The following is a 23,981-nucleotide window of genomic DNA, read 5'->3' on the forward strand; positions in this document are numbered from 1 at the left end:
TGTCTGCAGTGCTTTTCTCAGATAGATTTTCCAAGTCTCTCTAGTGAGATGGAAGAAGTGCTACAATATTTTGACATGAAATATTTGTGTGAAAGACTTTTTTTCAATTATGAAACTAAATAAGTCACAATTATGTGGCATGCGAAACTCTCTGAAATCATGTGCATCTGTCCGTGTGCCGACAGTTTGTACCAGACAAAAATTAAATTATGTCTTCAGCATGCCAAATATAATTAATTAATACTGAAAACTTGATTTGTTTGTGATCTGTGTTGTTGAGAAATGTGAAACCAGGTTGTATGCAGTGCAACTGTACGGCCATTTAAATGCAATGCGTTCCCTGATTTCCCCTCTTCTCCGTCCTTGCACTCAGAAAGTGCTGCATGGGGGTGGGGGAAGTGTGAAGCAAGGCTGAGCACTTTGGCAGTGGGGCCTGGGCGTGGCCTGTAAGCCAAAATCTTTACCACCCCTCCATTAGAGGGACACTTGTGAATAATGAAGCAACATCAAAACTTATTAATAAGTATGATTCGTTGTCATAAAGACTTGAGCCTTGCTGTGGGAAGTCCTGTATTCTCTCTGGTAGCAAACTCATTTATGGAAGACTTTGAGGAGAAGGCACTCGAGTCTGCAGAGCTTAAACCAAACTGGTGATATTTAGATGATACTGTTGTAGTGTGTCCCCATAATGGGGAAGAGCCATCATGAGTTTTACATCTAAATTCTATCCATGAAAATATTCAGATTACGATGAATTTGGAGTAAGGTGGCTGTCTTTCTTTTCTTGATATCTTAATCCATTGGAAAGTGGATAGATCACTAGGGCTTTTTGTTTTACTGTAAGCCCACATGTGGATCTATATTTTCAGCTTTCTAGCTGTCACCACCCTTCACATACTGTGGGCATCCTTTGTATACAGGCACATAAGGCATGTGTTGTATCTGGTAGAGAGAGCCTTGCGAAGTAGTTAGAACACCTGCAGTCTGCGTTTAAAGGCAATAGATATTCTTCCCATGAAATTAAGCCAGGTTTATTGAGGAGTAAACATGACCATAAACCTCAAGGGATGTCCCTCCAAAATGTGGGTAACGTTTCATCTAAATTAGGCAGAATCCTTACGAAACGTCATATTGAACCCAGGCCACCTATAAAAATTTGTGCTCTTCTCATCTCAGCAAAAGATGATCTGGGTTTGGGGAAGGCGGAATTCCACAGATTACTATATCAATGTAGCAAAGCCTACATTGGTCAGACAACATGCACAGTTCATGAAAGGTGGGTGGAACATGATCATCAGACTCATCTTCTCCAGCCCAGTAGTGTTGATACTCCACAGGACATTCTACAGGCTATACTGCTATGAAAAACTTGGCCGCGACAAGATCCTACTGGGATTCAGTTATTAAGGAATCTGTGGAAATATGTTTTGCAGAAGACATTATTACATGTGGTGGTGCCTTTCTACTTGATAAGTCTTGGGACCTTGTGATTTCTGTGATATCTTCAGAAAGACTAAATTTTACATCTAATGACAAATTCAGTGACAGTGAATTTTATTATTTTGACAACTGAGTTTTAACTGTGTGGGCCACAGTTCAATAGAGGGCATACATGCAATATCACTGTTGTGTGTGCGGCTGTCTGCTATAGACAGAACAGTATTCAACAAAAGGTGCTAAACTTGACAGAGGGATGTCGTACAGTAAAACCTTAAGCACATGCGCCACTGTACAAATTTTCAGTATAAAGTCAGCGACATGCACCAGTAATCTCCATGCTAAAATAACCTTAAGATGGCTGAATGGTTGTCAGTTGAAATGTGGTGGCAAAAGGTCATTGTCATCCAGCTGCAACCTCAAAACCAGCCGGCCGTGGTGGCCGTGCAGTTCTAGGCGCTACAGTCTACGGTCACAGGTTCGAATCCTGCCTCGGGCATGGATATTTGTGATGTCCTTAGGTTAGGTAGGTTTAAGTAGTTCTAAGTTCTAGGGGACTGATGACCTCAGAAGTTAAGTCCCATAGTGCTCAGAGCCATTTGAACCATTTGAACCTCAAAACCACAAGGAATACTTCAACAATAATGTATATGGTCATTATTCATATTACCCTGCTGGTGCAATAGGAGCAGACAGTTGTTGATATTTCAGTGCTGTGAATTAAGTGAGATTGGATAACCAACACTTAATGTGTAACACTTACTTATTATTAGTTTGCACACTTCACATATCACTCTGCTTGCATACGTGTAACTGAAGCTTTTATACCATCAGCCACATGGACCTGTAGCACCAAGATCGCGGGGCCGAAGCACAAGCTCAAGAGCAGCAGAGGAGGAGGCAAAGGTTCAGCAACCTTCTACTCACCAAGATGAGGAGGAGGAACTGCCTCTAGCCAGAGTAAGGGATGACACTTTGGCACGAAAGGCATGTTGCTGCTTCGCTTATTCGCTTCAATGCATGTCCACTTGCCAGAGCTAATGTTAATAGTAATGCTGTTAGTGTTTATGTATATCCCTTTCTTCTTATGTTGCACCTCTTAACTCAAAAACACTAATTGTCCATTTGTTGACCATATTTGTGGCAGATATTAATGCCACAATAATTTGCTTGCTGTGTGTCCAGTACATTTGTGTGGCTAATGGTATTGATGGAAACTTTGACAGTGGATTATCATTTTCATTCAGTGTACTGTGCGTTATGTCCAGATATCTTGCATAGGACGCTGTTTTTGCATGTATGTGTGCAGTAAAATTATTGCAGCATGTGTTTGCTTTATGTAAACAGATAAAAGGAAAATGGTCACTAACCCAGTGATTAATCTGTACATCATGGTACTATGTTAAATATCACACAGTTTTCTTTCTGTGACTCTTTAATGTGTTTTTCCTACCATTATGGTTAAATATTACAACTTCCTGTATGTCCTGAATCACATTGCAGTTTCAAACAGTGGGAGATTCTGGATGAAATGACAATACAGGTTAGAATTGTTACTTACCACATAGAGGAGGCATTGAGCAGTGGACAGGCCCACTTAAAAGTAGACATTTGGATATTACTTAGCTTCCAGACGAAGTTCTTCATGAGATGAAGAAACATATTCACACACACAAGAACTCATATACACATCTCTGAGTGCTGTGGTTCCACTAATGAAGGATAGCTAAACAAAACCTTTAAATGTGCCTGTCTGCTACTCAGTGCCTCCTCAAAGTGGTGGATAGCAATCCTACCTAATTCATATTGCATTTTGATATACTTCATAACCACAAACTGTACTGAATCTGGGACTGTCAGAAAATAATTCAGTACTCATTAATTGATATTAATACAGCTCCACAGTTACTCATAATATTGCCGTGCGGTTAAAGGCGCTGCAGTCTGGAACCGCAAGACCGCTACGGTCGCAGGTTCGAATCCTGCCTCGGGCATGGATGTTTGTGATGTCCTTAGGTTAGTTAGGTTTAACTAGTTCTAAGTTCTAGGGGACTAATGACCTCAGCAGTTGAGTCCCATAGTGCTCAGAGCCATTTGAACCACTTTACTCACAATATTGAAGTATTTTACATGTACAGTAAGTATTAAAAATAGTTGTGATGTTCAAGTTTTCTTCAGTATGTTCTCTCGTCATACTAGTTGTGGTACTCACCTGCTAACTAACACTTCAAGTGCCGAGATCACCATGTTACATTGTCTTCAGTGTTGGAAAGAATGTCATGCCTGTAATACTAGGGGTAAGGTATTCTTTCCAAAGACAATGTAATGTTACAGGCAAGGCACTCAAAAGTGTTAAGGGCAAGTTTTCTGTGAAGATTAGAATTTCATCGTGAGAGTAGGCTTAATGTAAATTGAGAAAATGGAAAAAAATTGAATTTGATGAATGGTAATTGATGCATGCAGCTTATAGAATTTGAATGTTTCCCTCTGTAGACATTATGTTAAAGCTTGAGCTCCTATACTTGCAAGTCTCTTTTTTCGCTAACAAGAAAATAAAGAAATAAGGCTCAGTCAAACAGAGTGTTGGCTGCTAGTGTAACCAGGTTGCAGTGATCCAGTTGTCGAATTTCATTTGATATGAGTGAGTCAGTGCAGTGCGGTAAACTCAATTTAATTCCAATGGTGACCAGTTGTTGCTTTTATTTGCACTCCCTTTGAGGAAGTGAAGAAAGTGAGCTATGTGATACTGAATGAAACAACAAGTTTACTGTTACCAGTCACAGTTTATTTATTTCCACAACAAGTTTCAGAGGTGTAAACTTCCATCATCAGGTGGGTTTATGTAGGTTAGTATGATGTGTATGTGTTGTTTTACAATTTTGGGGCAACCTGTGGCATGGTCTAGTACTTGAAGACTTTTACTAGACAGTGTCACAATATGTGTTGTAAGACAGTACCATAGACTACACCAAAATCATGACACTACATATACATGGTGTATTGATCCACATAAATGTGCCTGATGCTGGAGGTTTAAATGTCTGAAACATGTTGTGGGAATAAATAAATTGTGACTGATACCATTAACTCATTTAATTAGCTAACAATAACAATAACAGAAAAGCCAAAATGAAAATAGTTTGCAGTCTTGTGAAGACCATTTCTTCAGATGTTTCTGTGCGTATCATGAACAATTCATAACATCATACAAGCTCATGGAGCCAAAAATACTAAGTAACTTAAGTTTTGCATTGTTAATCGTCTACTGAAAAGATAGTGAGAAAATAATTGGGCATCTGAGAATTTTATTAAATAATTCTCCAGAACGAAAATTTGAGTTATAACTTCAAGTTGAACAAATATATTTAAAGGAAGACGCAATACATGAAAGTCACAGATCAAGTAAACAGAGTAAGACGTGTGTACACTTTAACAGTCAAATCATAACTGAGTCCAAGTCTAGCGGCCGCTGGCTGGCTGGCTGCTTAGGTGGCGCTGTTGCTGCATGGCTGGCAGACTGCACCGCATGTAGAGGACACATGTAACTGCGCGGTGGCACTTTGAAAGATCGGCGAGTCACAACACTTTTGCCCCCTTTGAAGCTTTTGCACAGGTCTTGATGGAGGTGGCCTGTAGATTGCTAATGTCCATAGTTGTTGTTTGACTGGCCGTAAAGTCTCGAGGAGGAGGCTTCCCGTACGAACGGAAGTGTCCCCGATGATAACGGGTCGAGATGACAGGAGAGGTGGGGGTCGAATCTGCTGGGGCCCCGTGCACCAATCTGCCCATTGCGGCAAGTCCGGTTGTTATAACAGGAGACATGGGTGATGTGTCCGCGTCTGTAGGAGAAGGAGGCGAGTAAAAGTTGCTCTGACAGATGATGGTCATCTGGTTCCTGCATGGGCACGTCTCCAGGTGGCGTCAGTTCTTGTGCTGGCACCGATATGATGGGGAGAGGACTGCGTTGTGAGTAATGAGAGATTCCAGTATCCCGAGCGTCAGGTAGAAACGAAGGTGGTGTAGCGGCATCTGGAAAAGGCATTGCCGGCACACGAGGCCGAAGCTGGTTCGAATGACGCACTCCAACACCTGTGTCCGTCTGGATTTCATACAGGCGTTGGCCACGGTGTCGTAAGATGCGGCCGGGATTCTATCTTGGCCGCCTGCCATATCCCCATACCCATACAAGGTCATTGGCGGTGAACTGGCCAAGACAAGGCACCCGCTGCCGTGATGTGGATGGCCGCAGAAGATGAAGTAGAATGCGAGGATGTTGGCCATGTAAGAGTTCAGCCGGGCTGTGGTCGCCCATGAGGGTGAAACGGTAAGAAGCCAGAAATTGGAGAAGCGCATCATCAGCAGAAGAAGTCAAGAGTTTCCTCATCTGAGCCTTAAATGTGCGGACCAGTCATTCAGCCTTACCATTTGACTGTGGGTGGAACGGAGGGGCCGTGACATGCATGACGCCGTGACGGGCACAAAAATCCGCAAAATCGGAAGAGGCAAATTGCAAACCATTATCAGTAACAAGGGTAGAGGGAAGGCCTTCCAAAGAGAAAATGCGAGCTGGAGCATGGGTGGTTGCCGCGGTGGTAGGCGACGTGCAACAGACAATGAAGGGAAAGTTAGAGCAGGCGTCAATAACGAGAAGCCAATAAGTACCTAAAAAAGGTCCCGCGAAGTCAGCATGAATACGCTCCCAGGGCTTCTCAGGCGAAGGCCACAGTGACAAAGATGACTTCGGGGCGGCTGCCTGTGATGCACAAGGGCCACAGGCAGTAACCATGTGTGCGATTTCAGAGTTGATGCCGGGCCAGTGCACATGACAGCACGCCAGAGATTTTGTGCCAGAGACACCCCAGTGACCTTGGTGAAGGAGGCGCAAGACCGAAGCACGCAAAGACGCAGGCGAAGCATTGTCAGTGGAAAGGAGGAAAACACCATCCCTAGCCATGAGGTGGTAACAAAAAGCGTAGTAGTTCTGCAATGGATCAGAACTCGTAGCAGACAGACGATCGGGCCAACCCTTCTGAATACAGTGTAAAACCCGAGAGAGGGTAGGGTCAGAACCCGTAGCAGCCGCCAGCCGGTCCCCGGTGATGGGGAACCCATCCACAACCCGCTGCTCGGCAACATCCAGGTGGAAACACAAAAATTCGTTCCCATCGAATGTCAGATCAGGACCCATGGGAAGGTGAGACAGTGCGTCAGCATTCGCATGTTGAGCCATCGGCCAGAAATGAATCTCATAATTGAAACGAGACAAGTAAAGGGCCCAACGCTGGAGGCGGTGTGAAGCCTCATCGGGAAGTGACGTCGATGGATGAAACAAGGAAACAAGTGGTTTGTGATCTGTAACAAGATGAAATTTGGATCCATAGAGAAAAATACCAAACTTATGAAGAGCATAAATAATGGCCAAAGCTTCTTTTTCAATTTGAGAATACTTTTGTTGGGCGTCCATGAGCGTTTCGGAGGCATAAGAACCGTCAGAAAAACGGTGCACAAGGACTGCACCGACCCTGTATTGAGAGGCGTCCGTGGCAAGAACAAGATGTTGGCCAGGTCGATAAGTAGCCAGGCATAGGGCCTGTTTCAGCATAGTCTTCAATTTCTGGAAAGCCGCATCGCATGACGCTGACCAGTGAAAAGGCACATTTTTATGCAGCAGGCGATGCAACAGCTGAGCCACCGAAGCAGTAGACGGTAAAAACTTGTGGTAGTATGCTGTTTTCCTCAAGAAGGCCTGCAGTTCCTTAACAGATGTAGGGCAAAGAAGGGCATTGATCACAGTGACAGTTTGCTGAAGCGGACGAATACCATCCCGAGAGAGTTGAAACCCCAAGTACGTGATAGATGCCTGAAAAAATTTTGATTTCTGAAGATTACACTTAAGACCGGCAGTTTGTAAGACATGAAAGTGTTTGCGGAGATTTTGAAGATGTTCATCAGTGATGGAGCCAGTTACAACAATGTCGTCCTGGTAATTTATACACCGAGGGACAATGAGCAATAATTGTTCCAAGAATCGCTGAAAGAGAGCAGGGGCGCTGGCAATCCCAAATGGCAATCGTTGGTATTGATAGAGGCCAAAAGGCGTGTTAAGGACCAGAAACTGCCGGGAAGCAGCGTTGAGAGGAAGTTGATGATAAGCTTCTGACAGGTCAAGTTTAGAAAAATAATGGCCTCCAGCAAGTTTAGTGAACAATTCTTCAGGTCGAGGCATAGGGTAAGTGTCGATAAGGCACTGAGCATTTACAGTGGCTTTGAAATCGCCACAGAGATGAATATCACCATTTGGCTTAGCAACGACAACGACAGGAGAGGACCACTCACTGGAAGTGACAGGAAGCAAGACCCCTGAAGCAGTGAGACGATCCAGCTCCTGTTTGACCTGATCACGAAGGGCCACAGGAACGGGCCAAGCCCCAAAAAAAACTTAGGCCGAGCAGTGGGTTGGAGCGTGATATGAGCTTCAAAGTCGTTTGCATGGCCTAACCCAGGAGAAAAAAGGGACGAAAATGTTGTCGACAAGGAATCCAATTCCAGAATGAGATTTTCACTCTGCAGCGGAGTGTGCGCTGATATGAAACTTCCTGGCAGATTAAAACTGTGTGCCCGACCGAGACTCGGACTCGGGACCTTTGCCTTTCGCGGGCAAGTGCTCTACCATCTGAGCTACCGAAGCACGACTCACGCCCAGTACTCACAGCTTTACTTCTGCCAGTATCTCGTCTCCTACCTTCCAAACTTTACAGAAGCTCTCCTGCGAAACCGGGCGTGAGTCGTGCTTCGGTAGCTCAGATGGTAGAGCACTTGCCCGCGAAAGGCAAAGGTCCAGAGTTCGAGTCTCGGTCGGGCACACAGTTTTAATCTGCCAGGAAGTTTCATATCAGCGCACACTCCGCTGCAGAGTGAAAATCTCATTCTGGAAACATCCCCCAGGCTGTGGCTAAGCCATGTCTCCGCTATATCCTTTCTTTCAGGAGTGCTAGTTCTGCGAGGTTCGCAGGAGAGCTTCTGTAAAGTTTGGAAGGTAGGAGACGAGATACTGGCAGAAGTAAAGCTGTGAGTACCGGGCGTGAGTCGTGCTTCGGTAGCTCAGATGGTAGAGCACTTGCCCGCGAAAGGCAAAGGTCCCGAGTTCGAGTCTCGGTCGGGCACACAGTTTTAATCTGCCAGGAAGTTTCAAGGAATCCAATTGAGCATAAGGAATAGCATCAGAGACGATATTGACAGAATCATCTATGGAGAACCCAAAAACATGAAAGGCATCGAAACCAAAAAGATTCTCGGCGTTACTATGGTCGAAGAAGAGAAATTTGTTAACATCGAGTATAGATTTAAGTGTCAGGAAGTCATTTCTGAAAGTATTTGTATGGAGTGTAGCCATGTATGGAAGTGAAACATGGACGATAAATAGTTTGGACAAGAAGAGAATAGAAGCTTTCGAAATGTGGTGCTACAGAAGAATGCTGAAGATTAGATGGGTAGACCACATAACTGATGAGGAAATATTGAATAGGATTGGGGAGAAGAGAAGTTTGTGGCACAACTTGACCAGAAGAAGGGATCGGTTGGTAGGACATGTTCTGAGGCATCAAGGGATCACCAATTTAGTATTGGAGGGCAGTGTGGAGGGTAAAAATCGTAGAGGGAGACCAAGAGATGAATACACTAAGCAGATTCAGAAGGATGTAGGTTGCAGTAGGTACTGGGAGATGAAGAGGCTTGCTCAGGATAGAGTAGCATGGAGAGCTGCATCAAACCAGTCTCAGGGCCGAAGACCACAACAACAACAACAACACTATGGTCGACCACAAATATGGGAACAGTGCGAACGACAGATTTGTAAGATACCTCAGCATCAAATTGTCCCAAGAGAGAAATCTTCTGTTTATTGTTAAGTCCGTAACTGCCTAGTGACAGGTGACAGGATTGGAGAACCCAACTGGAGATACGTCTGAGAATTGATGGTAGTGGCAGCAGAACTAGTATCCACCTGCATGCGAACGTCTCGACCAAGTATTTGGACAGTGAGGAATAACTTCTCTGAAAGGGAAGAAGTACAATTGACAGACAACACAGAATCAGAATCAGCGTCATGTTCATGAACATCATGTATGCAGCCGGATTTGCAAACGGATGACACATGACCCTTTTTTTTTGCATTTGTGACACACGGCCCAACGTTGTGGACAATCTTCTCGTGACTGTTTCATAAAACACCGCGGACATGAAGGAAGTTGCCGTGGGTTTTGCTGCAGTTTCTTAGAGGTTTGTTTACGGTTAGGCCGAGGCTCCACTTGGGAGCATACTGCGGCCACGTCGGCTGGTGGGAACACGCCACATGCTTCGTCAACATCGCACAGAGGCTGTATATCGCCGACGTTGCCCCATGCCTCTATTTGCTCTCCAGCGGTGTGAGAAATTTCAAAAGACTGAGTGGTGGATAGGACTTCATCTAGAGTCGGATTCGCCAACTGAAGGGCACATTGCCTAACTTCTTTGTCGGGCACCGATCAGATAATAGCATCCCTTACCATGGAATCGGCGTAGGATTCTTTGTGAACTTCAGTAACAAATTGACACTTTCTACTGGGGCCGTGAAGTTCAGCAGCCCAAGCACGGTAGGATTGATTCGGTTGTTTTTGACAACGATAAAAGGCAACACGAGAGGCTTCCAAACAGAGACTTATATGTTTGTTCATCTGCGACATGAAATGCCAAAAAGTGCTGTCGAAGACGTTTTTCGTAATCAGACCAGTCTTCCGCCGTCTCGTAAGGAGGAAAAGTAGGTAGAGACGATGCCGTGACGAAATCATGAATCGCATTTGTGAGAAGTGTTTGCTATTCTATGAGACCTTGCAATAGTTGCTCTAAAGTACCCATGGAAACATGTGGGTCAGTGATGAAAAAGAAAAATCCTATCCTCGTCGCCAATTGTTATAACTTCAAGTTGAACAAATATATTTCAAGGAAGATGCAATATATGAAAGTCACAGATCAAGTAAACAGAGTAAAATGTGTGTACACTTTAACAGTCAAATCATAACTGAGTCCAAGTCTAGCATCTGTTGGCTGTCTGGCCGCTTTGGTGGCGCTGCTGCTGCATGGCTGGCAGATAGCGCCGCATGTAGAGGACGCGCGTAACTGCGCGGCGGCACTTTGAAAGATCGGCGAGTCACAACATTTATTATTACTAGGCACATAGAGCTAGTCTCTGCATATAAATAATTATGATATAGAATGACTGGCTTTTGTTTCGTGCAAGCATATTATTGCATCAGTTGAACAATATACCTGTACTAATAATGTATCTGTAAATTTGCCGTGTCTATCATTTTGTCTTCGGACAAGCCAGTCTCCAAATAACTAGACGGATTTTCAAGGGGTTTCACTGGTAACTTCAGTGTAGCATAGGACACCATATAGGATTTATTTCATCAAAATGGGATCATGGAAAAAGATATACAAGCAAATTATAAAAAATGTTTGTATGTTCAATATCTCCTCCGAAATCAGTGGACCGATTTCATCCAAACTTGGTACATATATTACTTACTATTTGGAAAGAATTGCTTTAGGGGTAAGAAACAACTACCTACTGGAGAGGTGGGGGTGAAAAAGAAGTGTAGACCACATGCGCAAATACCCAGATCTTATTCATCCAGCACTTGACAACGATAGCCCTTAGCAACTTGCAACAAACTTTACAACTAATTTCAAACCATTATGAAAATTTTTCTGGCTGGCATCCCCCACAAAATGAAAGGAAAAAGTTTATCACTTACTACATTTTCGCTGTTCATTTTCTCATCAGACATGACATCTTAATTTATTACTTCTTTACTACTAACTATTTTCACAATGAATTTTGCAGACATTGTCACATACACCACTGAATTTATATGCAAAATTATATCATTGTACGACACATAATTCTGGATGTATGATATCATAAACTCTGAGATCAGTGGAAACTGATGCATCATTCATGACATTTGAATTTATTATTACTAACCTGCTGAACCGATTTCTGTCAAATTTGGTTAGGATATAACTTGAACTTTGAGGAAGAACATTAGGCTACTTTAGCAAATGTGTAGTACAAGTTACTTACTGATTTGAAGAATATCTCATAAATTGGGGGGAAATATTTACCCTTTGGAAAAGCTATTTACTCTTTGCATGTTAAATTATATTTTATTTGCAAAAATGAGTTCATCAGTAGATGTTTGCTATATGATACAATTCAGAGTAATGAGTACAATGCTTGTACAGTCTTCGATGTGTTTAATCCTTACGTCTGGATTTTTCATTGCATAATGTAAGACATAGAGCTACATCACTAGCATGGTTCATAATGTACATTCCTGCTTGTGCTCCTCTGTAAGCATTGTTCAGCAGTGACGCTGTGTACAATAATGCATCGTGCATTGGGGCAGCTTAAGAGGGGGCCCAACTCATTATTTGTACAAAAATACTGTGGGATAAGATATCCCTACAACTCGTAGGGTAATTGAGATGAGATGGGGTTACAAGTAAAAATGTTTTAAAACGATCTGTTGCGAGTTTCTTCCCTGTACTTAGTTGACTTGCAATAATTTAAAGGCATGAAGTACAAACCGTCTCTTATATGTGTTGTTCAATGCATCACCCAGATCTTAAGAATGAGTGCTGCAACAAGCCAATAACTTTGTCACCATGTTTTGGACCAAAGGTAATGTCACACGGCTAAATACATCAGATACCCTCTCTGGAGTTTCGTTGTGTAACACACCATAGAATCAGAGTTTTGCCAGCATGAAATATATGTGACATATATGTATGCAGGCATAGCTGTGGACAGGAAGCTAGTATACATATGTATAATTCGGAGGTAAGGGAGACTACTTACAGAATAGTGGAAGTAATGAGTTTTTGACAGGCACACAAAAAAGAATGAAAACTTTGCTAGCCTGTGACAAATCCTTTAATGAGATAGAGTACAAATACAGCTGGGTGCCTCCTGCCCTCCCCCCACTCCCGCCCCCTGACACACACACACACACACACACACACACACACACACACACACACACACGCACGCTTGTGTGGCTACATTGTCCCCACTGAACACGCACTTCAAATATATTTATGTGTATGTGTGAACCAGACTTCCAAACTTTCAGAAGTGGTAGTATGGACCAAAAGAAGGGAAAAAAATGTAGTAAATGCGGGCACTGAAATGGACACCTTAAAAGCTTGTAGCGTTCCCTTATCCTCGGGGCTCTGCCGTGAAAAATATAAAATAGAAAATCTGATTGATGTCTTGAATTTTGGTGGTTTCAGTTACGGATAAGGTGGACTTCGTATTATTGATTGAGATCGTGCTGTAATTTGACCGTGCATGGCAGACCGGGTCGGCAACACTACAAAAAGCGACTGTACGGAAATAGCATCAGAAACTAATTGAAATTTACCTTATAGTCTTGTTAGATACGCAGTGTTAATTACAATATAGTCTTCATGGCTGTCCTCCTAAGTTCTCTTGTAGAGTTACCCGTCTTTCACTTTTCTCCGTCTGTTGAAAACTTCTTCAAGTTGTCACTGTCATGATCAATTTACAAATTTGGCGATAACCACCTCGAATCACTGTTGAAACAACCTCGCTTTGTAATATAATTTTAATTTCCACCCAAAAGCACATTCAACATATCGCCGAAAAATACAAGTCTTTCGTATATAGACAAGAGAGAGAGTGTCATCAATTAGTTGTTAAAAACAAAAACCTACGCAAAAGTAAAAAGACGAATAAAATTATTTATAAAAATCGGTCCCTGGCGCAGCGCTCTTCTGCGTGCGCGATCGTAAATTATATCTTTGTATTGGCGGAGGCGCGGAAGTCAAAGTACCATTACAAGCTACAAGCACTTGTTCAATTTCTACTGCAAGCTCTTTGCTTTTTATATTTTGAAACGAGATAGTATGGGCCAAAAGAAGAAAAAAAGTCCAGTAAACATGGGCTTAAAATGCATACCTTAAGAGCTATCAGCACGTGTTCAGCAGAAGAGCTCTCACAGTAGCGAAGATGAAAAAATTGTCATAAAAAACTGAATGGTTAATTGATTTGGTGCCTGCTAACAAAATTTTTGTGCAATCTACACCATATCATATATAAAAATGTTAAAAAAAAAAAAAGACAGCAGTGTAGAAGTCTCAATCGAACAGGTTAATTTATTCAAGTTTCAAGCCATTTATCTTCACCCTCAGAAAATGTCTTATACTGCAAAAGAAAGTTAAAATATCTATTGCTTGGTGCAGGCGGTACTCTAAAACAATATGTCATCCTAAATTTGAGTTTTCTTCTTCTTCTTCTTCTTCTTCTTCTTTTGTCTCTCTAGCATTAGGCCAAGAGCCTGTTCTAATCTCACCATCTCTTCCTTGGTCTTTCCATACTTCTCTTGCCCCATGATTTATAATCCATTGTTAATTTAGGAAGGATTTATGGCAGCCTGTGAAGTATAAGTTCTCCCCCCTTTTCTTTATATTGTATTGCCTTTTGTGTAATTGGTTGCATCCATAATTCTTCCCTTATTACTTCATTTCTAATTTTGTTTCCCTTAGTGCCGCATTTCACAAATGTTAGAAATTTCGGAGCTGATGCTTCTAGTTGCCATAAATCTTTATTTCTCAACATCCCGCTTTTTGCCCCATGTAGTAAAGTGAGAACTGCCATGAATATATAAAATTTCAGTTACATTTATTCTCTTGTTTTTCACTTAAGTGTTCTCCTTATTGTGCTACATAAAGTATTAGTTTTTTTTTCTATATACTCCATACCTTTCTCATATTATATGTCACATCCTAAATATTTTAAATGGACTACCTGTTCTATTAGCTTATTATTGAGGACTATTATTGTTCATATGGGATGAATATCTAAAAAGCCATGGTTTTATTTTATTTGTAGATATTCAAGTAAAGACCATATTAAGGATAATTTCGTAGCAGTTTGGTTTTGTACTAGCAGTGATGTACCTTTCCAGATTCCTTCCACTTGTTAAGCTTGGATTGTACTGGCAGTGATGTACCTTTCCAGATTCCTTCCACTTTCTAAGCTTGGAGTTCCACCTCATTTCACACTAAATTACAATGTCTGCATTTTTATTGGCAGTTTCCCAACTACTGAATCACACAGTAAAACAATTTTACTTTCAACCTGTGAATTTCTTTTTTGTAACTATGCCTGTAGTGAATTGATAATGAGATGTGTGTCACAAGATGAAGAACATGAGTATGTACAAAAATCCAAATAGGCTGGGACTGATGACCTTGCCGTTTGGTCCCATAACCCCTCTCAATTAATCAGTCAGTCAATCCAAATAGGCCACAGAGAGCATTAACCACATCATTGTATTTGAGACAGGCAGATTGAGTTGCTCAGCTTTAAAATGGAAGGCAAAATAGTTTTCACAGTGCCTGAAAAAATTTGTTTGTTGTGAGTTTTCCATTCATCCTCTCATTCATATGCATTTCAGTGCAGTTTCATTAATTTAAAACAGATTTGTGTGCATAATATGTTACTGTGAGTAGAACATTCCAACATTGTTAACGTCATTACTGTAGCTTGTTTGTGTGAAGACTGTTATTTTTATGGTAAATGCTAATGTTCTGCTGTTGTGCTTATCTGCTGTAAATTTTGCTTTGTGTTGTTTCAGTGGCTGCATTACACAGCTTAAAAGTGTTTTTAAACATACAACATAACATAACATTATACTATTATCTTTATACTACTCATTTATTTAACATATATTTTAAAAGCACAATTATTTCAAAATACACAATTTATTGTTCTGTGTTCAGAGGATATATTTGTGTGGCACATATCTTTCCCACAATCTTGTCCAAAACACATTGTGATTTAAAAACTGCAACTAGCCACAAGTAAGGTAATGTTTAAATGTAAACAAACTTCATATATGTGACTGGTTGCTGTATTCAGGTTACAATACGTATGAAAATATCTTTATGCAGATGCATCTAGTGGCCCCATTATTTCATTTATTTCAATCTAGTGTTTTAGGAATACATTTGTATTTATTTGTGATAATCTCTTCCTCCACTATCACAATTTCCACAGTTATTCAAATGATGATAACCATTAATAGATTCTTGAATTAGGTAAAGCTAGGCAGTTGTGAATATTAATATTCCTTATTAGAGATAAAATAAAAGCAGTTATCCTCTTCCATTTTATGTTTGGCCAATAACTCAGATACTGGTAACAAATGTTTCTCTCCCACACAACTAACTGCAAAACTTTGTGTGGCAGGGGGAGCAGAGGGGATAATTAATCAAATGAAAAGAACCAGAGGTTTTTCCACCCAGCAGAAGAGAGGAAGGGTTTGAAAGCTACTATAACACTATTAAAGAGTTAATTAGAAGCATTTCTGGGCTTCACATCAAGGGGAACATGATTTGTAACTCTTTCTCTCTCTTGCTTGGTAGAGAAAACTCATGATTTCTGATTTTGCCTGTCTGCTATTGCCTGGTAGATACAAGGTTTTTTTAATTCTCATTCCATTGTTAATTGTAGTGATTGTTTTGTTTAAACGTTCATGGAAAACTGAATTAGAGGCAGCATGTAACACATGCTTCCTACCTGCTGTCATTGGCAAATGTCCTGGCATGGAGTGCACGACAAGTTAAGGTACCCTGATCCACAAGTAGTCAATTGCTGCCCCCAGTTTTCAACTGGGTCAAGGATGTGCACATCTCACTTGGTTGTGTCCCAGGTGTTCTATATGGGATTGAGGTGGGTCACTCAGGAAAGCCACACAGGCAGCCCCAAGCCGTTCTGAAACATTTGGTGAGAATGGGGTGGTGCAAGCTAGAATGGAATGGTGCATTATCTTACTGAAAGTCTAAGTCATTTATGGGGTGCTGTAAACAACCAAAGTATGCAAATGATCAGTTTGTAGGTTGCTGTATTTAGTGTTCTATCTATCTACATGTATTGAGAACACTGAGACATACACCTGAACTTTATTAGACCTCTTCATGTTACGAGGAACTCGCACATTATACTGCACTCAGTGCAACATGATACACAGCAGACATGGCACACTCACAATACACAGCAGACATGACACGCACACACACATCGCAGAGGACATGACAAGGCAAGGTGAATTCACTGGCATACAAAGACATACAAAAGATCATGGCTCTTAGAGACCACAGACATTGTTTGAATTGTTTGATTAAACTCAGCACCCCCACTTCAAAATATTCAGATGGCTGTCTTAAAAGTACCTAGACCCATACAATCAAGGCATTCACAATGTCTTCCTTTTCTTAATACTTTTGTCATTATATATGCTGGCATATCATTTTTCTGTAAGTCAAATGTTTTTACGACTTTGTTGGATACTACTTCCCTTATAAAATGATGCTAAATATCAAAAGACAAATTTTAAGCACTCTGGTTACCATTAAACAAAGTTACACAATTGTTACAGTTTATCAGTCCATAAAATACTCTTCTTAAATAAATGGCCTCTTGACAAAACTCAGAAAGAGCCATATACTCAGCCCATGTGTTAGAAAGAGCAACAGTTTCCTGTTTAGTGCTCTGCCATAGAACTGCAGAGACACACAGTTTAAAAATAAAACTATTGTAGGATTTCCTGTTGAAGGAACAATTTGCATATCTGCATCTACAAAACCACATATTCTAAATGCCCTTTTGTAAACTTGAAGACAATAAATCTTAGTTTCTTTAAAATAGTTCAAAATTCTCTTAACCCATTTCTAGTTCATGTCAGAATACTGGCTTAAATAGCTCACACCGAAAGAAACATCTGCTGTTGTAAGTATAGACAAATACATGTAGCTACCTTTTCAGACTTGATAAGCAACATCATAAACCTTCCAGAATGAGATTTTCACTCTGCAGCGGAGCGTGCGCTGATATGAAACTTCCTGGCAGATTAAAACTGTGTGCCCGACCGAGACTCGAACTCGGGACCTTTGCCTTTCGCGGGCAAGTGCTCTACCAACTGAGCTACCGAAGCACGACTCACGTCCGGTACTCACAGCTTTACTTCTGCCAGTACCTCATCTCCTACCTTCCAAACTTTACAGAAGCTCTCCTGCGAAACATGCAGAACTAGCACTCCTGAAAGAAAGGATATTGCGGAGACATGGCTTAGCCACAGCCTGGGGGATGTTTCCAGAATGAGATTTTCACTCTGCAGCGGAGCGTGCGCTGATATGAAACTTCCTGGCAGATCAAAACTGTGTGCCCGGCCGAGACTCGAACTCGGGACCTTCTGTAAAGTTTGGAAGGTAGGAGACGAGGTACTGGCAGAAGTAAAGCTGTGAGTACCGGACGTGAGTCGTGCTTCGGTAGCTCAGTTGGTAGAGCACTTGCCCGCGAAAGGCAAAGGTCCCGAGTTCGAGTCTCGGTCGGGCACACAGTTTTAATCTGCCAGGAAGTTTCATATCAGCGCACGCTCCGCTGCAGAGTGAAAATCTCATTCTGGAAACATCCCCCAGGCTGTGGCTAAGCCATGTCTCCGCAATATCCTTTCTTTCAGGAGTGCTAGTTCTGCATGTTTCGCAGGAGAGCTTCTGTAAAGTTTGGAAGGTAGGAGACGAGGTACTGGCAGAAGTAAAGCTGTGAGTACCGGACGTGAGTCGTGCTTCGGTAGCTCAGTTGGTAGAGCACTTGCCCGCGAAAGGCAAAGGTCCCGAGTTCGAGTCTCGGTCGGGCACACAGTTTTAATCTGCCAGGAAGTTTCATATCATAAACCTTGTTTTCTTTTTCACTTAGGAAATCAAGTTTAGTTTAAGTAAAAGTGTTTACAGTTTTACAGTCTGAACCTTTCCAGCAGCTAATGAGTATGATCTTGACTTAAACGTGTACACTCCTTTTAATTTTATCATATTTGATTTCCATCCCCAAACAGTTTTTAGCCATTTCTAACTCTTTTACTTTCAACTCCAAATTTAGCTTATTTTTCAAGAATTCAGTCACGTGTGTCATTTAAAAACAAATACATATAGAAACCATCATCATTTAAAGCTGTCGTAGTACCTAAGCCCTTCTCCTTATTAAAAACAAGCAGTGTCCTAGTTTAGACCATTTGTAGTGACTTTTTGACAGAATTTACCCGTGGTGTTAGATAATCCATATTCGTGATAATTGATATACATAGGTTGTTTTAGACAGAAGAAAACAATGTTTTTTCAAGCCTGCCACATATTTATGCACTGCAGCTTTTTTCTTTCAAAATTCATTCTGTAACTCTTTATGTATCGTAAATTGGCAACATTATATGGAGGTATTAAATTTTTTTGTGTAGTGATACAAAATATCAATTTATCTGTAAAGTCTGGAGTTGAGCAACCCGTTTGATATGGAAAGACTTAAGAATTAACTGTCAAACATGTTAAAATTGTTAGTGCATATAATAATAATAATAATGTGGGATTCAAATGGGAGGGGTTTAAGGGTTTTCCTCCTGATAAGACTGGTGATGCACCAGAGAAGCTGAATATTGGAGAATAATTATGTGTGTGCACAAAGCAACAGTGTTCATGGAAAAAACATGAGTTTGATGGCTCTATTATTTTGTTCTTTGGATTGTTCAGTATTAGAGTTTGTAACTGTGAGAAAAATAAATAGTTCTCCATGAAAATCGGAACTCTTTTTCCTACAAATTTTGGGGGCACTGCCCAAAAGCAACTGAATGAGTGGCAACACAAGTTTCGCTGCCTAATCTGTGTGTTTTCCAGCAAATTTTTCTGTGTGGAGTTTTGCCTGCAATGTCATAGTGATGTGTAATTATATTGGTTTTGGCCCTATGCTGAAGATACACATTTTAATGACATTTTTTGGTAACTAATAAAAGTGAAGAAGTTAGTAATATGATACAGGAAAGACCTGGTCCTGACTGGAAAACAAATAATGCAATGAGTAAAGTTAACTGTTCTTCATACAGTTGAGACATTGAGTGGTCATAGCCACATAAACGAGATTAAAAACATACCTAATCTTTCATGCTGTCCTCCTCCACATCAGTCTTTCAGAACATACACACACAGGCATGGGTACATTGTCCTGACTGACTATGTTGCCTCAGTGCTGCTGCCTGACTTGAGTGAGGTATTTTGTTGGATGGCTGACAGCTGAAAGGAAAAGATGGAAAGGCAACAAGTGAGTGAGGCAGGTAGATGTGGTTGTATGTGGCACATGATAAAAGTGGAGACAGCAGAGAGGAAAATGTGAGTCTAGATTAATGGAGTGGGATGTGTGGGTACAAGGGTAGGTTAGGTTGAAAGACAGGGTCTAGTCTAGTGGAGATTGAAGCTAGGAGGATTGTGGAATTGAAGCATGCTTTCTTAGCACATTTCCCATCTTTGTAATTGAGAGAAGCTGGAAGCAGAGGGCTTAGATGACACGGGCTGTGAAGCAGCTATTGAAGTCAACATGTGCTTTGTAGCACTTTCTGTCACTGGTTGATGAACTCTCCTCATCTCCCTGTGGTCTCTCTTTTATTCTCTTCTATCCCCCCCCCCCCCCCTCCCAATACCCTACCTAAGCCACATTTCCTGTGCTGTTCCCTTCCAGCCTCTTCCTTTCACCCTTCAAGCACCCTTCTCTCTATTATTTCTTGTTCCTTTCCCATCTCTGTTCTCCTCTCACCCAACCCACCTGACACAGCCTCATACTCCAGTCAGATTACAATGTTGGGACAGTGGTAGTTGTGGTGTAGGTAAGGATATTGTCTGAAATTAAGCAGTGTCCTCAATCTTGTTATTTGCCTGTTGAGCACTGAATGCGTCAGCTATATGGTGAGTAGTTGTCTTCAAATAAATAAATAGTTGGAAAGGAAAGTTGCCCCAACTAGCCTCAAGACAAAGAAATTAGTAAAAGATTGGTGGTGTAGTGATCAAAAATGGAAGTCTGAAACGGATAAGCAGGCAGGAAATAAGTGGAAGTTGAGGGACTCAAAGGAAATAGTGACAAAATTAAACCACACAAAAGTACATTTTGGGCTTGTGAGCATATTTCACTTCCAAAGCTCTCTGCATTTACTGAACAGATGCTCACAATGATCTTCAGTATAACTCAAATGACCCTGAACCACTCCCATTAATGTTTATGGCATAGTTTAAGTGAACTTAAGGAAATTTATCAATTTAGACTGTACTGTGAGAAGTGACTTTGGACCCTGTCTTTCTTCAACATTGTACAACAGATTGGAAATGCTTATGGGCTTTTGTAAAGACTGTATGGTACACAGATGACAGGAAATAACAAACAAAACTGTGCATTACCACTCAAATGTGTATCACAACATGTGTAACTTTGAAGAGGTCAGACTTTGGAAATAATAATGTTTGCACCTGGGTCAGTGGCCAGGTGCAAGTCTTAAACACCACTTCAACAGATTTGGTGTCCCTGATCTACCCCAGTTATCCAGCCGAGGGAATGGGACCTACAGCTTAACTTGAAATCTGAACCTCGTGTCGTTCCTAGTGACGCCTCACATTTTTTAGGGGTGAAGATGAGATTGAACGCAGACTGAAAACTCCGTGGTCCTAGTGGGATGCAGTCCCGCAACCTTGAGATTTCCAAGCATGTACTTTACCACTAGACTGACATGGCTGAAACCTCAGAAATGAATGTTATGGAAGTGAAGGGGACTTTGGCGATCTCTTGTAGGGTTCAAAGATAAGAGATTCACAGAAGAAAACAATTAGTGCTAACCTATCTCAGTTGAGACACACTCAAATAAATGTAATGTTTCTGTGTTCATGGTGTAACATAAAAAATTTAACGATGTTTTATCAGGACTGTAACCTAGAAATGTATAAATTGTGTTATTCTTTTCTCTACTATTGCTGCTAGGTTTCCATCACATTTCAAAATCATTTATAATTATTTTTGCTTGTAATATTACATAAAATTATAAAAAAGGATTTTTGTATATAGGAGAGGGGGGAGAGAGAGAGATCATGTTGTTCTGGTGATACTTATTGTGACTCAGAATTGAGATTTATCATTACATTTCTCATAGTGCAAACTTTTGTTTAAGTGATTATCTTTGTTTTATTTGCAGAGAGCAAGCCAGAGACAGCGTCTGAATCTCATACTACTTCGCCTCTTAGCAAGATTGCCCAGTAAACAGCCCCTAGATCTCTCTTACCTTCTGGAACCAGGTCGGAGACATCGCAAAAAGCCAACTATATTGAATCCTTGAGAATGGCTCCTGTAGTGGGGGTTGGGAAAATGAGGTTTGTGGTTATAAGCCAGCTCCACGGGTTGACATTTCTCAGGCAGTACTTATTTCATATTTTTAATATTTTGTCAAAGTGTGCTACCAAATTTCCATCATTCAAAACATATTTTTGTTTTGACTAAAGAAAGATACCAGTCAGACCTGTAAAGTATATGTTAAGTTGTGATGTGCTTTGATTTAATCTGTGATTAATTTGGTTTTATTTATTTATTTATTTATTTTACAAAGTTAGGTTTGAAAATGCCTTGGAGTTTGGCATATGCTAGATTGTAAAATGGTATAACATATGATGATACTTCGTGTTAGCTTGTACCTTTTGGTGTGGAAGCCACTCATGATGTAAAAACATCAGAGTTGCTAGAAATGATATGAGGCAATGTTTGTTGTGCATATGGAGTGCTCTTTGTGGTAAGAGTGTCCCAACCCCCACCCCCAGATGGTGCAAATGATGCAAATTACGTCACAGCAAGTGACATGCCATTTAGTTTCGTTTCTGCCACCATAATGAGCTTCTTAATAGCCCCTTGGCTCATTAGTTTGTTTCTTACATGTACATTTAGAATTTGTTTGTGGTGTGTTTTTTTGGTGTGTGTGTGTGTGTGTGTGTGTGTGTGTGTGTGTGTGTGTGTGTGCAGGTGGGCGGGCACGTGCGTACATACTATGCATGCACGTGTGCGTGCACACATGAATTGCTACATATGCATCTTGCATTTGTAGCCTGATATGAAATACCAATTAATGAATAAGCATCATTTGACCATCCATCTGAGGGTTTGTTACATGAATAAGCTAAAATCCTGAAGTAGACCTTCTCAATTTGTGACTTGTGAGTTTTCTTGCACTTACATAGCTGCAGAATTCTCTTGCAGCTATCAGTGGGTATATTTTCTGTGATGGCTTTGGAGACTTACTTTACAGTTTTGAGTGTGTCTGGGCAGTTAATTGCCCACTGTACAATGGAATGGAATATGCAGACAGCACTTATCTTGACATATAACTGGTATATAGTATCCAAGGAGATTTATAGAGCCAAAAATCAGTATATGTTTACTTGAGATTGTGATGGAGGATGAAAGAATATGTGAATATGTACTATATTTGTTATGGCAGGCAGAAAAGAACACATATCTCACATTATGAACTAATTGAGTTCCTTATAGACCACTGAAACTTATCAGAGTACTCTCATTTTACTTATATTAATGAATACTTGTTTACGTTGTACATTAGGAGTAACATGCAAGTACTCATTTGACTTTCATTAGAATTTTTTGTGAAGTGCCATATTGGCACTGTAATTCTTAACTGACTTATCTTCAGCTGTAAGCTGTTTTATGTATAAGTTGTAACATTCTACATTTATTGATATTTTATTTGGACAGTCCGGTGGCTATTGTCGTACAGAGATGTGTGTTGTGATTTTACAGTTTGTAAATAAATGGGGGAATATGTATTTGGATGTGAGTGTGCATGTATGTGTGTGAGTGAGATAGAGAGAGACAGATTAATGTTTGCAGAATAGATGAACTTTTATGAACTAATATTATTAGCCATTAAGAAAACAAAAAGTACAAAATGGATGCTAAATCTGTACTGGTTTCTGTTATATGGGTGTGGACAGAGAAAATAAGATTGCAACGCTCGGTCGATTTAAGGGATGTTAATTTTTGTTTTAGGTCTAAGGAATAATTCATATGGTAAAAAAAAAAGAAAGTCTATTTTTATGCTAGTCAGAAATGAAAAAGTGGAAACTATTTTTCTGCATGCCAAGTTTGTTATTTGTCCATTTGAATGTGTGTTAGGAAAAGTGGCTTAGCCAAATGTAATTTTTTTATATTGTTGAAATCTCCAGTGCAGCATTTAATATATTCGATGTATTGATGCATATAATAATGTTTACAGCCAATGTAAATGTGTGATTGTACAGTATGAAATACTGAAGTATCGTAATTGTAATTTATTTTGTACATTTGCCCATGAGAGTATTGAATACTCAAGTATTAGCATATTGAAATAGTTAAGTTAATGTGTAAATATTCAAGTTCAGTAACAGCAGTACTTTTAAAGAGGGGAAACAATCATTGTCATCAGTGAATTACAGTGAATAATGTGTTAAAAAGAGAAATCTATGTCTTTCTTTGATGAGCAATATGTTCTGACATTGTACCTTGCCCATTACATGTAAGATATCACTTCCATTTGCTTTTGCGCAGCTCCAATGTATTTTGTAATTTCATAAATTTCAGT

At 40.5% G+C, this 23,981-nt stretch overlaps 1 protein-coding gene across 1 annotated transcript in view; it reads left to right on the forward strand.

Annotated features, from left to right (window-relative positions):
• The window catches only part of LOC124622509 (histone-lysine N-methyltransferase ash1), a 329,323-nt gene extending 305,851 nt beyond the window's left edge, over window positions 1-23,472 (forward strand). The window contains exons 21-22 of the mRNA XM_047148230.1: window positions 2,272-2,397; window positions 21,555-23,472. Of these exons, the coding sequence (XP_047004186.1) occupies window positions 2,272-2,397; window positions 21,555-21,695 (267 nt within the window). The 3' untranslated portion in view covers window positions 21,696-23,472. The remainder of the gene's footprint in view (window positions 1-2,271; window positions 2,398-21,554) is intronic.
• The last annotated feature ends 509 nt before the right edge of the window (window positions 23,473-23,981 follow it).

The sequence above is a fragment of the Schistocerca americana genome, chromosome 7 (assembly GCF_021461395.2).
Source record: "Schistocerca americana isolate TAMUIC-IGC-003095 chromosome 7, iqSchAmer2.1, whole genome shotgun sequence".
NCBI lineage: Eukaryota > Metazoa > Arthropoda > Insecta > Orthoptera > Acrididae > Schistocerca > Schistocerca americana.